Raw genomic sequence first — 15,854 nt, forward strand, 5'->3', positions numbered from 1 at the left:
GAATACTGTCTCAAGAAACAGCCCCGCTGGACAGCTTACTTATAAAAGGAAGGAATACATTTTCATTCCCCTATCCCTACATCTCCACCTCCATTATTCTTTGTGTACAGAAGAAACCGTGGCTGAATGGGGCTGTATGTTTGGGAATGGAATGCCAGGGTCTGAAGAGCCTAATGCAGAAAGAGTTAGAGTACCGTCTTTCAACAGCATGGCTCCCCTAATGACCATGTGACACCCATTTTGCACACCCTTCACCTGCATTCAACACTGAGCAGGTTCTCTCCAAAGTAGGTCACACAGGGCTTCACCCCATTGAGGGAAAGTGTAACATGACACTCCTCTTGGCAATTTTAGCCCCCATGCAAAGGGAAGGAGATGAAAGGAGGGGAGAGGGAAGAAAAGCTGTGCCTGAGGACACTTGCTGATCCTGACACATGTTCTAATCACTTTGCTTAAGTGGCTGACAGAACCCACTATCTTAACACACTTTCCCGCTAGCAGAACGACCTATCCTAAGCACTGGAGTAGGAAGTAACAGTTTTGGAGACACAGAATTCAATGGTCAAGGCTGAGGCTGCAAGACTCCTCAGATGTGAATGATGTGAAAACACATCAGCTGTGATTTCTAATAACAGAATGGGCTGTTACAGCCTCGTGTGCCTGCCCATGACAGACAGAGTGAGTGGCTCTCCTTTAAAAATCACCTGGATGGGAGCACCTGTGTGTCTCAGTGGGTTAAAGCCTCTGCCTTCGGCTCAGGTCATGATCTCAGGGTCCTGGGATCAAGCCCCGCATCGGGCTCTCTGCTCCGCGGGGAGCCTGCTTCCTCTTCTCTCTCTGCCTATTTATGATCTCTCTCAAATAAATACATAAAATCTTTAAAAATAAATACAGTAAAATAAAATCACCTGGATATGAAACATTTCGATGAAGAACCTCAAAAGCCAGCCTTTATCCACTGACAACCTATTGTACTGCTCTAGATTCTCGGGATAATGGAAGAACCACCAAGATTCCCACTGTCATGGAGCCTACAATCTAGCAGAGGGAAGATACAACCCATATCAACATGGGAAGTGAATTCTATAGCTGGTTAGATAATAAATGGTTTGCAAAAGCAGAGGGGCAGGTCACCACGTGAAATAGGGTGAGCAGAGCCAGCCTCCATGAGAAGATGGGAGCAGAGGGCAAAGTAAGTTGCCCAAAGGATGTGTGAGGAAGAGGTGGCCAAGGGGAGGGAAGGAAGCACAGCCCTGAGGCGGGAGGGGAAAGGACACAGTATCAGAAGGCACACTACCTCTCTCCAATTTTCTTTTTTTATTTTATTTATTTATTTGACAGATCACAAGTAGGCAGAGAGGCAGGCAGAGAGTGAGGGGGAAGCAGGCTCCCCACCGAGCAGAGAGCCCGATGTGGGGCTCGATCCCAGGACCCTGAGCCGAAGGCAGAGGCTCTAACCCACTGAGCTACCCAGGCGCCCCACCTCTCTCGAATTTTGACTTCATTTGTCATCACTACTTGCCAGCACAGAACAGCGACGCAGCTCATGTTTACTGAATGACTTTGGAGGCAGGAGGTACAACAATGTCCAATGAACAAATGCAATTCAATCGACAGGCTGGGCTTCCTAAGGGGCTACACGCAAAAGGTACCGGTGGAAGGTTTAGCAGATTTTCAAGTGAGTTTCAGAAGCTCAACTTCACATCCAGGAACACTCAAGGAAAAGTGGAAAAGCGGCTTCTGCTACATAAGGAGCAATCCCTCACACAATCTACTTGTGGCCAGAGTCCAACCACAACCTTCTCTGAAGGAGAGAGAAGGCTGCAAGAGGAGGAGACAAGGACTACACAATTAGCAGGCAGGCAGGCAGACGTGAACACCCTCTGTCTATCCCCTACCCATGACGGGGTGGGGGGGGTGGTGATGCCAACTCTCCCCGTGACACTGTCTCAACAGGACACCTGCATGGACCTCAGGCCTCAGAGATAACCTTCTAAATAAAACAAAGAAGGTCAAACACAAAAAACAGGCTACATCAAGTGCGTGAAGTAAAAAGAAAGAAAGTGCTAAAGGATTCAACGACAGTAAGAAAAGAACCATCCTCTCACTGCTCCACAGTGTGTCACTGTACAGGCTTCCAAATAAACAGCCACGTGGGCAAAAGAAACCAGAAGCCCATAGTTCCAACATATATGTTTGTCTCTACAACTACCTTCCTTATCAATGTGACAGGCAACCAGTAGGAGCTACTGAGTCCTCATTTCAGACAAATCCTATTTTTTAATTTATTTATATTAGAAGATTTTATTTGAGAGACAGAGAGAGAGTACAAGTAGGCAGAGCAGCAGGCATAAGCAGGCTCTCCGCAGAGCACGAAGCTCAATGTGGGGCTCGATTCCAGGACCCTGGGATCATGACCTGAGCAGAAGGCAGACCTTTAACCCACTGAGCCACCCAGGTGCCCCTATTTAACTGAGAACAGAAGACTAACATTTCTGGAAAACCTAATGTTTATTACTGCACTCCTCTCACAACGTCCCCTTACTCCCTTTTCAACCTTTTCGTTACTTTTAATTTCTCATTTATATTTAGACCCACTCTTTCTAATACCTGAATGCACATTATCATGGGCTTCTTTCCTAAATTCTGCTAAAAATCTTCAATTACCCTACCTTTTCATGTGTTACAAAGAAAAAAGAAAAGGCTGTGAAAAATCTCCATTGTCACTGCATCACATTAGAAAGAAAGCATTATAAAATAGTTTAGGACCTAAAAAGAGAAAATCATTTTTTTATAATGGAAGTTATACCTAATAGCAGTTATTAAATGCAATTTTGTCTAGAAATTATTTTTACAAAATCTGTATGTCACTAATCTTGATAAGAAGCTCCTTCTTTTCACCTTTTAAATAATCTTCTCTAATCCAACACAGATACTTGTAGGATTCTGTCATCTTTTGTATTCTGGGAAAATTAATTTTTCCTTTGGAATCAGCCTACTTTAAGTGTTTTTTTTTTTTTAACTTAAAAAATAAACAGCCAAGTTAAAATACATAGTTTGGTGTGGAGGAAAAAAAAAAAAAAACCCTCGTAACATATACACCTTCAATCTGCTCAATGAAATGCAATGGTTGAAAAAACTGTATCTACATATGCAGTTAAGGTTTTCTGACTTACCTGTGAAGAAAAATTTACTTTTGCTTTTCAATGGTAGGGTAAAAGACATTTGGACATTGTTCATAAAGTTCGGTATCACGTTCATCCAACAAGTATCCCTTTTGGGTCAGGGAGGGGGAGGAAAGGGCACGTGCCCCTTCAGGTATCTCTAGATAGGGATGCTTGACTTTTATAAAAGATTCCCTGTCGTATTATGACCCAGTGCTAAAAGGCAGGCCTTTACCTTGCATTCTGCTCCTTTAACCCCGTGTTACCTCATTTTTAAGTGCTGTAAGGAGCCAGCTTAAAGAAGGCAGAAGAGTATCAGAATCCCTCCCAGAAACACACTGTAATACCATGAGCAGTTCTACTTCACATGCAACCACTGCGGGGTTTGGGAGTGGGAAAGGGGGGGGGGAACCCTCTTTTTAAATCTACCTTTCCAAAACCTTCTCAGTCTGAGAAGAAAAAAAAATTATGAGGGGGAAAAAAAGCTTGAAATTTACTAACAAGGAAATGAGTATTTAACAAAGGTCGAAACAGCAAAGCTGAGCAAAGGGCCTGTCTCTGCTTGACACTGCACAGCAGAAAAACCTTCAGTGACCAGCTGTGCACAAAGCTCGAGCGTGGCCCATCTCCAATAATAGACAAGGAGCGGGGTTTTTTTTTTTTTTAAAGATTTTATTTATTTATTTGACAGAGAGAGATTACAAGTAGGCAGAGAAAGAGAGAGGAGGAAGCAGGCTCCCTGCCGAGCAGAGAGCCTGATGTGGGACTCGATCCCAGGACCCTGAGATCATGAGACAAGGAGCGGGTTTTGAATCAAGGTGGTTTCCATTTAAGAAAAGCATTCAGTAATTTCTTTTTCCCCTCATCATGGCCAAGCACACTAGAGGCAATAGTGCTAGGAAATGGCCCTGCTGTGAAGGGAGCGAACTCCCTCTCCACCTATACTGAGTACTGAGTACGGGATTAGGCGTCAGCTAAAGCCACAGTGTTTCTGGAGAGGAAACCAAGAGGGAGACACCAGGTTATAAAAACAATGCTTTCTTCCCTGCTGAGTTCTGTGGTCACTTTATTGCTCTCGACATTTTTCCATACACGTTAAATTAACGTTAAATATACTGACTTACCCTCTACTTTCCCCTAATGATTATTTAAATATATTAATACCAATTACAAGAGGAAGAACGCAGTAGTGTTTAATTCCATGGCAACTATAATAACAGGGTTTAAAGATGCTTACGAAACAGGTTCTTCTCATATACCATCTCCCTCTTTTTACAACACTCTACCCCACAAACACAAATTTCTAGTCTTGTAATGATTGACCAAGCTTTTTATATACTATGCATAAATTCAGATAAAATTGCCAAAATGAGTCCTTCCCTGAGGACAACAGCCCGACACAAATCTCAGGCTTTTCTTTAAAAAAAAAAAAAAAAAAGCCATAAAAAGCAATCACTTAGGAATACTGACCTTGCTGTTGTTCACTATCTGCTTCAGCTTTCGAAGAACCTGGTGCAACAGGAAGGGGTCGAGGTGGTCGGGGCTTTGGTGTGGGAGGCGAGATTCTTTTCCTTCCAATATATTCAACATAAGTTCCCGGAAAGTCCCCTCTTTCCCCTGTGGTTTCATTATAACCATTTAACCAGCCGATTTCTTCAGGCCTGGCTTCCTGTCCATCACTGAATCCAAGAGCTACTAAGGACCCTTTATTCACAGTCAAGACATCACCCAAGTGCAAGTCAATATCTTCGTCTCGTTCCTTTTTGTAATCATACAGTGCTCGGTACTGGTAGCCCTCGGCACTCATGGTGGCGAGTCTAGGACCATGCAACAGAGCAGTCCGGTTTCCCGCTGCAGTCTGGTCTTATGTTTCTGTGGAAAGTGAATTCAGAGTGTATGTTAAGATTCCTAATACGTGTCCAGCAGAGGACAAAGGACAACTCTCCAAAGGTTTAAGAGGAAAGGTGACTGGCTGTCCGGCTGTCCATCTGTCCTCCATCAATGGTGTGACTGAAGACAGGGTGCCACTTCCTCTGCGGCCCACAGTCCTCCCACTGGCTTCCTTTTCAGCAGCTCGTCAACACTTGGCCTCCAGGCTGATTCTCGCAGCGCGGCCCAATCCTTTCTGACACTCTTGTCTCACTGTCCATCTGGCGTCTGATTTGACTGTGTCACTCCACACGCGAGCTTCACCTAGCAGAGGAAAAACAAGACTTATGAATGAACATCACACTTTGCCATCTGTGTGAATTTGAATTTCTATTTCCATTCAACAAGTATTTAATCAATTTGGCATACACACTTGGGCCAGCGTGCTATTGCTCAACATGATATATACAACAAAGATTAGTGAGACAGTCTCTGCCTTCCAAGAACATTAGGCAGGGGTGGCAGGTGTGCTGGCATGTGGCAATGTCTCTCAGATAAGAACGGGACACAAGGAACCGTAACACTAGGGAAAGTGCAGAAGACAGGCAGAGACGAAACGCTGTTGGGTTCTGGCAAGGGAGAAACCCGCGTCTAACTGCAGGGATCTAAAGACACAATGGAATGAGTGGCATGAACTTAGGTACAGATGTGACTAAGCAAATGTCCTATTCTGGGAAGAGCTAGAACAGGCAGTCCAAAGCGTCTGAAGCCAAAGAGGGAACACTAGAACTGGATTAGAAAGACAGGGAGGGGTTATGTGACATGACACATGCCTGCACTGAGCTTGGGGCGGGGGGTACTCGGGAGCCACTGAAGACGCTTAGAGAAAGGGGAGCAACACCCTGAGAGACGGGCACTTGAAGAATCTCAGTCCAACTACAGTGAGTGGGACGGATGGGCAAAAGGGATGAAGGTGGGAAGATGAAAGCTGACTACGGTGGTGTGGGTGAAAGGCCCCGAGCGTGTGAACCAAGGTGGCAGAAGGTAGGGAAGGGGAGGGATTAAGCAAGAGACACTGCAGAGAAAGCACGAGTGCGGTGGTGATGCCTGAATCAGAATCAAGACAGAACAGGAGCAGAAGGCCAAACCGGAGTTACCTCCAGTGGGCTTTAGGGAATGCTGAGCACACAACTGCTAGTGTGGTGGGGCTCAGGGGCAAACCCAGCCTGTGATTCAAGAGAGGGAACCCGCTACAGATTTGATCAGCTACAAATAAGGTGATACTGAACTCAGTGGCAGGGAGGAGCTCCCAGGGGAAAAAAAAAAATATATCAGAGGTTAAAAAATCATCCGAGGCTCAAACACATTGGGGTTCACTGAAAGCAGCCTTGAAAGCAAAGTCAAGGTTTGAAGACAGGCTCTGTCAGTCTTACCTGGGAAACAACGGACAAGAGGATTTGGGTGGGAAAAGGTGATCCCGAAGACCAAATCCTGCAGTAGGGGGAAAGTGAGGCAAGGCTAGGTAACCCAGGGCTCTGCATCACCCTATCATCAGTGACTTCTGAGAAACCAGCCACCAGTCTAGAGACATCGAGGACAGTCTGTGAATTGAAGGAGTTAAGAACCTGGAGAGGAAGTAGAAATGGTTGCCTGAGATTACCTGGAAAGACAGCCTGGTACAGGGGGAAACCAGCAGTGCAAGTTTTTGCTTTTCTTGTAACGTAGTGGAAGCAGAGGAATTAAAGACTCTCTAGACAGAAAGTCAGCACGTGGCCTGCCAACAGCACAGGGCATTCATGTAACACTTTGCACTCCGGTCACTTCTCAGCACTATCTTCATCATAAAAAGTAAAAGCAACTGAAAGGTTAAAGTTAAGCTGGCTGAGCAGCAAAGCAATAAATGAGAGCCACATAACATCAGCGTGCTATATCAAAGAGAGCTCCGTGAGTTTTAATGCGGGGGCCACTTGAGAAGTTCAGTATTACAGAACTCGCCAGTGTGTGCATCTTAATATGCAAAATCTAATCACAGCTCACGATGCTGGTATTCAGAAGTGTCAAGTATTCAACTTTATGTGGTTAGAGACTCTTTGTGGTAGTACCGTAACACTCTTAGGAAAGTTAATGTTAAAAGAAGCAAAAACAAACACTGGAAATCTTTGAGTAGTAAGAATACTAATTTGAGACAGTAGTCTTAACTTTGCATTTCATTTGTCAGATTAAGAAAAAAAAAAACTAAAGCAACTAACACGGTGTATTAGAAAAATAAACTGTATTATGTTTGAAGACCACCTCTCCGTTTGATGGATCCAGAATCAAATTAAATATTCACAGCAGAAATTCACACAAAAATGTAGGACTAGCAAATCTCATTTTTAGTACTAATGTACTCTGTACAAATGAGACACAGAACTCTAAGGAACATGAAAATTTACATATCCCTAAATGCCTGGAAACCAGGCAACATGCCTAAGAATAATTTAATTCCTCCAAATCTGCCTTGAAATTTTTGTTAGCTTTTCCTGGCAATGTAGGTCTTTTTGGGGGTGAAAAAAAATCCTCAACTAGTACATTGGATAGATCTTTCCACCAGCTGCTGCCTATGGCTTGTTCTATTTCAACAACCCAGTGGGCCAGTTTGGTGAGATTTTTAACAGAATGGGGAATATTATATCCACCCCCTTGTTTTCCCTTTCTCCCTCTCTCCCTGTCTGTCTCTCTTTATTACTCCCTTCCCTACACAGTCCTCAGCAACCACCGGGGCCCCTGGTCACAGCACGCCTATGCAGATATGCAATGGTCCTGAAGAGGAGACACCATACTAAGAGGTCCCATGACGGGTCAAGGTTTTACCAACCTGAAAACTATGCTTATGTTAGCCTGAGGCTAAATCTGTGCAAAGAGAAAAATTACCCCAAGGAACCTGATGACTGAGAGTAGCAATCCCCAACCCAGGTGCCAAAGACCTAGATGTCTCTACTAATTCCCAACCCTCACTGTTTTTAAAAGGAGAAACTTAACTTTCTGTGTGAGAAGAGCTGTGCAGAATTCTGGGTCTTCGTCTGATTCAAAAACAAAACGCAAAACAGGGCACCTGGGAGCTCAGTAGGTTAAGCCTCTGCCTTTGGCTCAAGTCATGATCTCAGGGTCCTGGGATTGAGCCCTGCACTGGGCTCTCTGCTCAGTAGGGATCCTGCTTCCCCATCTGTCTCCGCCTGCCTCTCTGTTACTTGTGATCTCCCTCTGTCAAATAAATAAAATCTTTAATAAATAAAATCAAAACAGAACAAAACAAAAAAACCAAAATCAAACAAAACCCTCATCTTCTGTGATGCTAGGATTATAAGAACACACCACATTCCTGTCTTCTGGGACTCCACAACATCAAGGCCAGGAAGACCAATCCATACAATTCAAGGTTGGCCAAAAGTTGGCACCAGCTAAGCAGTTGGAGAGCAACGTTGTAAAGAAGAGCAAGCACTGACTAGTCATCTGGGTGGCAACTGGACAGTGTCCTGTGGCCAAGTGCACAGCGGCCTTGGCCGGGGAGAAGGGGCGGGCACCTCAACCCCGACACAGGCCACATACTTTCTCCTGACAGCCACACCCATTTTGAGGACTGTCACTGTCATCATGGTCATCACGGGCATCCTCTAACACTTACTGGGAACTGGATGTGTATTAACTCACTCAACCATTGCCACCTAATGTTCATTAGGAACTACGCGTTCATTAACATGGTCGCTCTTCTCCATAACCCCAAGGCAGCACTATCAATAGTCTCACTTTGCAGAGGAGGAAACTGAGGCACAGAGAATTGAGTACCTTGGCCATGGTAACACTCAGCAACTGGGAGCTCGAATCCCAGTTAACATTCTAGCCGTCTGGCTCCAGGGCTACAACTTTTGACAGCACTAGAACCTACTGCCCAAATTCAACATGCTTTGCTGACCGAGGACAGCCCAGGTATGTCCACAGGGTCAAAGATGCAGATTCTTTACCAGCACATTCTGACCCCCTCAGATTAATCCCGAATGTCTGTTTTTTATTTACTCTCTGTGACAGTGGCCTCACTGATAGTGTTGGTGGCTCTTTTACAAACACACCTAACCAAAAAAGCCACTACAACTTGGCAAGAGTTCCAGCAAGTTCAGGACCCAGTATCTTGGACAATGCAAATTTTCTTGCAAAGAGACTTCAGTAAAATGCATCCTTGCCAAAGAAATCTATAGACTAGTGAATGAGAGAATACTGGACACAAACTTCTGGAAGGCTGCCCACTTCTGGAATCCTGCCCACTTCTGCTCTATGAGCTGACACTTCTGCCACCTGTACCCCTCTTGGCATCTATGCCCTCTATGGATATCCCAGGCCCATGACTACACAATTTCTAACAACTCAGCTCCTCCCTAGGGAAATACATGGAACATTAATCCATAGTCCCACAACTATCTTATCTAGACAACAAGTTCTTTTTTCTCTTACCCTCACATTCTCTCCAGGACTGCAGAAGACTCAGCAGCCTGAGACATTGGCAGCACCTGTGTAATGTAACCCTCCTAGGATCAATCTGGAGCTGAAACTGCCCACACATCAACAGGATATATGCTGCCCAGATTATAAGACTATGCCTCCAATCTCTTTGGCTACATTCACCAGTCTGGTGAACTATTTCCACCTAGCTCCAACACAACTGTTAACACAGTAAAGGTTTTTATAGGTTTCTATACCCACCCAACCATAATTTAATGTTTTCAAATAAGCAATGCAATTTTATGATCTAGATGCCAAGCTAGCGCATAAGTTACAGTAACAAAAGATAAAAAGGAATTTTATAAACAAGTAACTAACTTATTCTTACATAATACTGCATGCAGCAGTTCGAAATTTCTTTGATGGTAATTACCGTGTTCCAGTCTTTCAACCCTTTTAAAGTCTGCCTGCCTGCAACACCACTAATCGATGTATATTTTCTCTCTTTGCTAGGACACCGTGCAATTCCCATTTTGTTCTCCAAAATAAAATTGTGTCTGATGCCTGACAATCAACAACCCATGACTTCTTAACGTAGAAAGGCCTGAATGTAAACTTTCAATTTAACCCCATAACCCACAGGTATTCTGGCAAAGAACCAAACAAAGTTCTTTGAAAAGTCCTATGGCTGTGCTGACTTACTCATTCCCCTTTTACAAAGGACAAGGATTTAGCAAACGTGGTGAGGAGACAGGAATATAGGGCATTTTAAAATCACTTGAAGTAAATCAGGATACGCCTGATTCAATGAGCAGTTTGCCACTGGGTCCCAGCACACAGTGGGTCTTCACCTCGGCTGCAAAGGCAATGGAGGGTTCCTGGGCCCACATCCCATATTTCCCTGCATTCCATCTCTCCACCCTCCCCGGGCTAGCACTGAGTCTAGGGCAAGTTCCCAACCTAAATTCACTGTCTTTTAAAGACAAATCATTTAAAAATTTCTTCACCTGTCCAATACAATGTCCTGGAAATCATAAAAATCAAAGTTAGAACAAACTTAGATTAAGCCTAAAGTAAAAGTCGTCAGATATCCTCAATCATTTTCAAACCAACCACAATGCCTTCCCGGCTGGGAAGCTCAGGGTGGAGTCCATACTGTGGGCAAGCCTCCTGGCTGCAGCCCTTCTTGGGCTGGAGGAGCAGTGGGGGTGGGCAGGACACAGGAAAAGCCCAGGTGAAACAACACGGAGGCAGGATCTTCCAGAAGGCAAAGTGATGACACAGAACTGGAACACTTCAGGAGAGGCAGAGAAGGGAGGCCCAGGTCCAGCTGCAGTCCTCACAGGAGGCCAGCAGAAAGATACTAGTGCTCCTGCTGCAGGTCCAGAGGGGCCTGAGAAACATACCCTACCATCCAGGCAAGGCTGTGCATGGTGTTGACAGTTCCAGTTTCCTGCACCATCACAGGGAAAAGGCCCATGGAAATGGCTGTGGAACTGAATGAGATGATCTGAACCTCCTCCTCTTGTGAAAATACAATGCGATTTTGCAAAAGTCTTAACGAGATTAGTATAAGCACTGAGCTTCGGACAAAGGCAGCTGTCCCCATCACTGTCCGGATTTTTTACCTTGGGCAAGTTACTCAGATCTCTCTGTGGCACAATTTTATCATCTGTGAGACAGCTACAATGAGCAAACTTACACCTCCCGGGGTTACCATGAGAATTAAATGAAATTACATATATAAAGTGCTTACCTCCATGCTTGATAATTAGAACTTAATATAATTAACACCACCATAGTGTTTACTATGCGCCAGGCACAGCTCTTAAGAGTTTTGCACAGAACTCGATGAACCCTCACAACCATCCTAGATATAATTACTAACCCTATTTTACAGATGAGAAAACAAGCACAGAAAAGTTAAAGGCTTTGCCTGATGTTACATAGCTAGTAAACTGCAGCTATGTTATTACTGGTATCATTACTCCTATTTATTTATACTATTTATACTATTATTACTACCATTTATATGATCCTTACTTGAAACAGGAATATTTGCTACGAGTTTTTGTTTGCACTGCTTCTAAAGGCTAGCGAACTCTTGTAAAGGAATCCTCAAGTTAGCCTAAAATAAAACTCTCTGCTGTCCCTTTAACTCCTTTTCAGAGTAACCAGACACAAAAAGCCTGCTTGTGGACTTTGCCCACCTACTTCTCTCCCGGCTGAAGGAAAGGGGTGGCTCTGGAGGTCCCAGCAGAGAGACATGGGAGGGGCCAAAACTCCTCTACAGCAAGGTCTGGTGGAGGCTCTGCCCTCAAACAGGAAAAGAGTCCTTCATGGACTAAAGAGGTAGCTGAGTTCTGAGGCTTCAGCCCTAGGTCCTCTGGGGTCTGAGTCCAGGGTCTGGACCTCCTGGGTCCAGCCAGGAAGTAGAGGGGCAGCATGCCTGCCCAGGCACCTGGCTCTATTAACTCACTCTTGCACAGGGGACTCTCGGGGGTGATCCTGAACCTGAAAACTATTTTGAGGACAGGTGCCTGTGGGTATGTATTTGATTTACTTTAAGGAAAACAATGCTGGAAAGATAAAATCTCCAAAGATGTTTTCATAGCAGAATTTTTTTTTTCCCAGCAAAAAACTACGCTATGCTCATTATACACTTGGGGGGGGGGGGGGTGGAAACCAACCAACATAAGCCAAACAGACAAGTTTATGAGTAATTATGTAGTCTATTTTTCAGCTCATTTGGCATAATGCACATGGAATGGCCTTTAATCGCCATTTTTAAAGGCAAGTAATTCCAATAAGAGAGTTGGCAGAAGCATAGCAAGAAATCACATTAGGATGGAGATGGAGGAGTCAGAGAAAAAAGCAATACCATGAATATTTTAAAAACTACTTACAACCTAAGTTCTCTATTAAAAACAGTAACAGAATTTATATTGTGCCTTCTAAGGTATAAAAACCAAATTGATAAGCCGTCCTTCCACTGGTAAGTAACCTCATTTTCTGAGAGCTTCACTAAGAGGCTCCATTCTCTTGAGTTCACTGACAAATTCCTGTTCCCTCCAAAACAGATCTGTGGGGAGCCCATCGAAATATGTAACGTACAGAAAGAAGCATTTCCCATTTTCTTCTGCACGGTGTATGCCCCACAGGTGAGAGCCCAATGGCTCCCCACAGAGGCAGCCATTATCTCAGCTCTTTATCATCTACCTGACCATAAAATCATTTTCTTTAAATCTGCTCATTCACCATCTCTTTATTCAATAAAACACATTTCGGGAATCACAAAATGCAAAGACAACAGAAGATGAACTGAAACTGTCCCTGTTTTAATGAGTAAGTGGACAATCTTTCAGAGTGGATGCCTTTTTCGAAACTGACCCATGAACCACCTAAGAAAAAAAGTAAATTCTGGACAACATATTACCTTAAAAATTACATGGCAATTATGGAAAAATGTAATTAACATGTATGGTCACTTTTAACAACACAAGATTCGGGCAGGTGGTGTATGTTTACATTTAAGATACAAAATCCTTCAAAAATCGGCTGAGGTGCAAGTGGCATTTCCAGAAATAAACGCATACTACCAGCACCACCACCAACAACCAAAACATCTATTAACATAATTTATTGTACCACTTCTGTTCCCCAAAACTAACTTTATACACTGTGGGGATTTCCTGATCTTAATAAATACGAATTTCAAAAAATAGCTAAGAAAAGACAATATAATTAATTGAAGGGAAGGGAAGTGCTTTTTCACCCTATCAGCATCACACATGTGAAAGAACACAGTGATAACATCATTTTACAAAAGCAGATAAAATAGCAGATAGACACGTGTACACTAGAGTTCTGTTATGCAACTGACAAGAACATGTCCCAAATCAGGATGGAAGTTAAAAAGCAAAAGCACCTCACACTTTGAAAGCCAATATGAGATAGACAGATCTTCCTCCCAATCAGAAAAACCTATACACTGTTAGGAATAAAGTAGGACTATCTACTACCTACCTGCGACAGGAATGTAAAAGCTGAAGAGGCCAGCAGTGACATAACCCAACAATTCTGCAAGGCAGGTAGTCGCCTCCACGGACCTTTCCAGTTTAAAGCTTGATTCTAAACCAAACACATTTTCTCAAACTTTAGAGGGACACTGCCTGCCCCCCAACAACTTTTAGGGTTTTTTCTTTGTAACAACCAAAACACTTGCTTCCCAAAATTTAAGCAACTTCTGTTTCTAAGAAACTACCCTCTATTGATTTGAACTGTTTATTTCGAGGACAGTGTGAGCTATCAAAAACCTGTCTGATATTTTGAGAAGAGGGGGTTCTTCTTTGAAGATAAAAGCTGTTTGTGGTCTTCTCTGCAGAACTCACCAAATTCCCAATGACTTGCACCTTGAAGATCCATTACTCTTAACAACGTGCCTCAGATATGAACCTGTCTTCTCCGATCTTTTCTAGCTAATACCTACCCATCTTTAGAGTTGCAAAACGAAACCCGAGCTAATGAAACATTTAAATACAATTCAACATGAATGCCTGGGTCAATAAGCTCTGTGATGTCCCGCCTAACAACTAAAACCTGAACCTCATTACGCTGAAATGACAATCTTATGCTGCACTCAAAACCCGGAACTGCTTCACCCAGTCGTACTTCACACTGAATGACAAAGAGAAAAAGAACAGAAAAAGAAAAAAGGGGGAAAAAAGTGTTGCTTCCACAGTCATAAAAGCTCCAAATAAAAAGTAAACTCATACTGGGCTACCAACCGTGCTGCAGCTCCACCAGGGATTAAGGGTGGAAGTGAGACCTTTTCGATATTAATAGCTCTCAGAGAAGCCCAAGAAATTCCCCAAATCCAGTTCACACGCGTTCTGCGTTCAACATGTAACAGCCATTGCACTCACACCCTTCCAGTTCATGCTCAAATTCTGGTTACCGAAGTATGTATCTGTACAGGAGGGGCAAGCCTGAGCTTTTCAGTTCTCTTTGTCTTGTGATCTGCGGGGCAGTTTCTGCTCTTGGGAAGTGTTAGAGCTGTGGCTGCCAGACAATTCCCCACGATATTTTAGCTCGGGCTTGCCACACTCTTGCTCTCCCTTGCCGGCTCCATATTGCTGGGCAGGTCCCACCAGTCTCGACCCGCGATAAAGCTGGGTTTCCGGGCTGTTGCAGGACCCCATCAAATATGCCTCCAACAACCTGTCCAGGCCCAGCCAGCACTAGACGCTTTATGGGCCCCAGCGACCAGCCTCCCCGAGGAGCACTTCCCCCACCCCGGAAGAGGAGGAAGGCAAACTTCGGAGGGCGGGGGCTCCCGGCGAGCTCCGGGGACCACCGCCGCCCCACCCGCTCGGAAGAACCGCCGGAGCAGCGACCCTGGTTGCAGCTGGAGAACGCGGGGGGAGACTCCACTCCTTCCCGCTAACTCAAAGGCAACGGTCTGGGCGCTCTCCTCCGGTGGAAGACCCCGGAAAACTGCAGCAAGGCGACAGTAAGGACCCTCAGAAGTGTGCGGTATCCAAGGGGTGGGGACAAGCCCGAGATCGCCTGCAACTCGGGGGACGAACGAGTCCGGCGACGTGCAGAGCCAGCTCGTTAGAGGACCGGGGAAACGGGAGCTCAGAAGCCGCCGGAGCGCGCAGAACGCTGGCCGAGAACCGGCGATGCCGGCGGCTGGCCCGCTTTCCCCCGGCTCGGCTCTGCAGAAGCGGCGGCTGGTGACAGGAAGAGAACGGCTGCAGCCGCGCGCGCACGCACCGCCTCCCCCTCCCGGGCACACACACACCCGGACCCGCTGCCGCCGCCTACCTCCCCCGCCGGCCGGCTTCCTTCCTCTGCGGGGCCCAGGCTGCAGCGGCGGCTTCCGACGCGCTTCTGACCCGGCCCCGACCCGCCTGTCGTTCCCGATCCGAGCTCGGCGGCTCCAACCCGCTAGCCCGCCGCCCTCGCCGCAGCCGCTTCCTCCAACTCCGCTCCAGCTGCTCGCGACTCCTCTCCGTCAGCCCGCAGCTCCGGCGCCCGGCCCCGGCCCCGCCTCCGGCCCGGCCCAGCGCGCCCCGCCCCCGAGCCCGAGCCAACCAGCGCGCACGTCTCCGCCCCTCTCCGCTGGCGCCGCGCCCTCCGCCGCTGCCACTCACTGTGCCGGCCAGCGAGCCGGGCGGCCGGAGGGGTGGAGCTCCGGCTCTGCGGACCCTTCCTGCGGCCGGGCTAGCCTTCCGCCCCCGGCCGCGGGGATGCCCCGGACGGCGGGACCGCGCGCCACCTCCGCGGTAGAGCACTCTGGGTCTGTGCCTGCCCGCGGCATCGCCAGCTCCCGGTGTCTCCGAG

The 15,854-nt window shown here is 46.0% G+C and overlaps 1 protein-coding gene across 1 annotated transcript in view; it reads right to left on the reverse strand.

Moving 5' to 3' along the window:
* PIK3R1 (phosphoinositide-3-kinase regulatory subunit 1) overlaps positions 1-15,547 on the reverse strand; it is an 82,553-nt gene extending 67,006 nt beyond the window's left edge. The window contains exons 1-2 of the mRNA XM_082722996.1: positions 15,336-15,547; positions 4,635-5,357 (exon numbers count right to left, since the gene is read on the reverse strand). Of these exons, the coding sequence (XP_082579122.1) occupies positions 4,635-4,971 (337 nt within the window). The 5' untranslated portion in view covers positions 4,972-5,357; positions 15,336-15,547. The remainder of the gene's footprint in view (positions 1-4,634; positions 5,358-15,335) is intronic.
* Between the last annotated feature and the right edge of the window lie 307 nt (positions 15,548-15,854).

The sequence above is a fragment of the Mustela nivalis genome, assembly GCF_964662115.1.
Source record: "Mustela nivalis genome assembly, chromosome: 3".
In the NCBI taxonomy this organism is placed as follows: Eukaryota; Metazoa; Chordata; class Mammalia; order Carnivora; family Mustelidae; genus Mustela; species Mustela nivalis.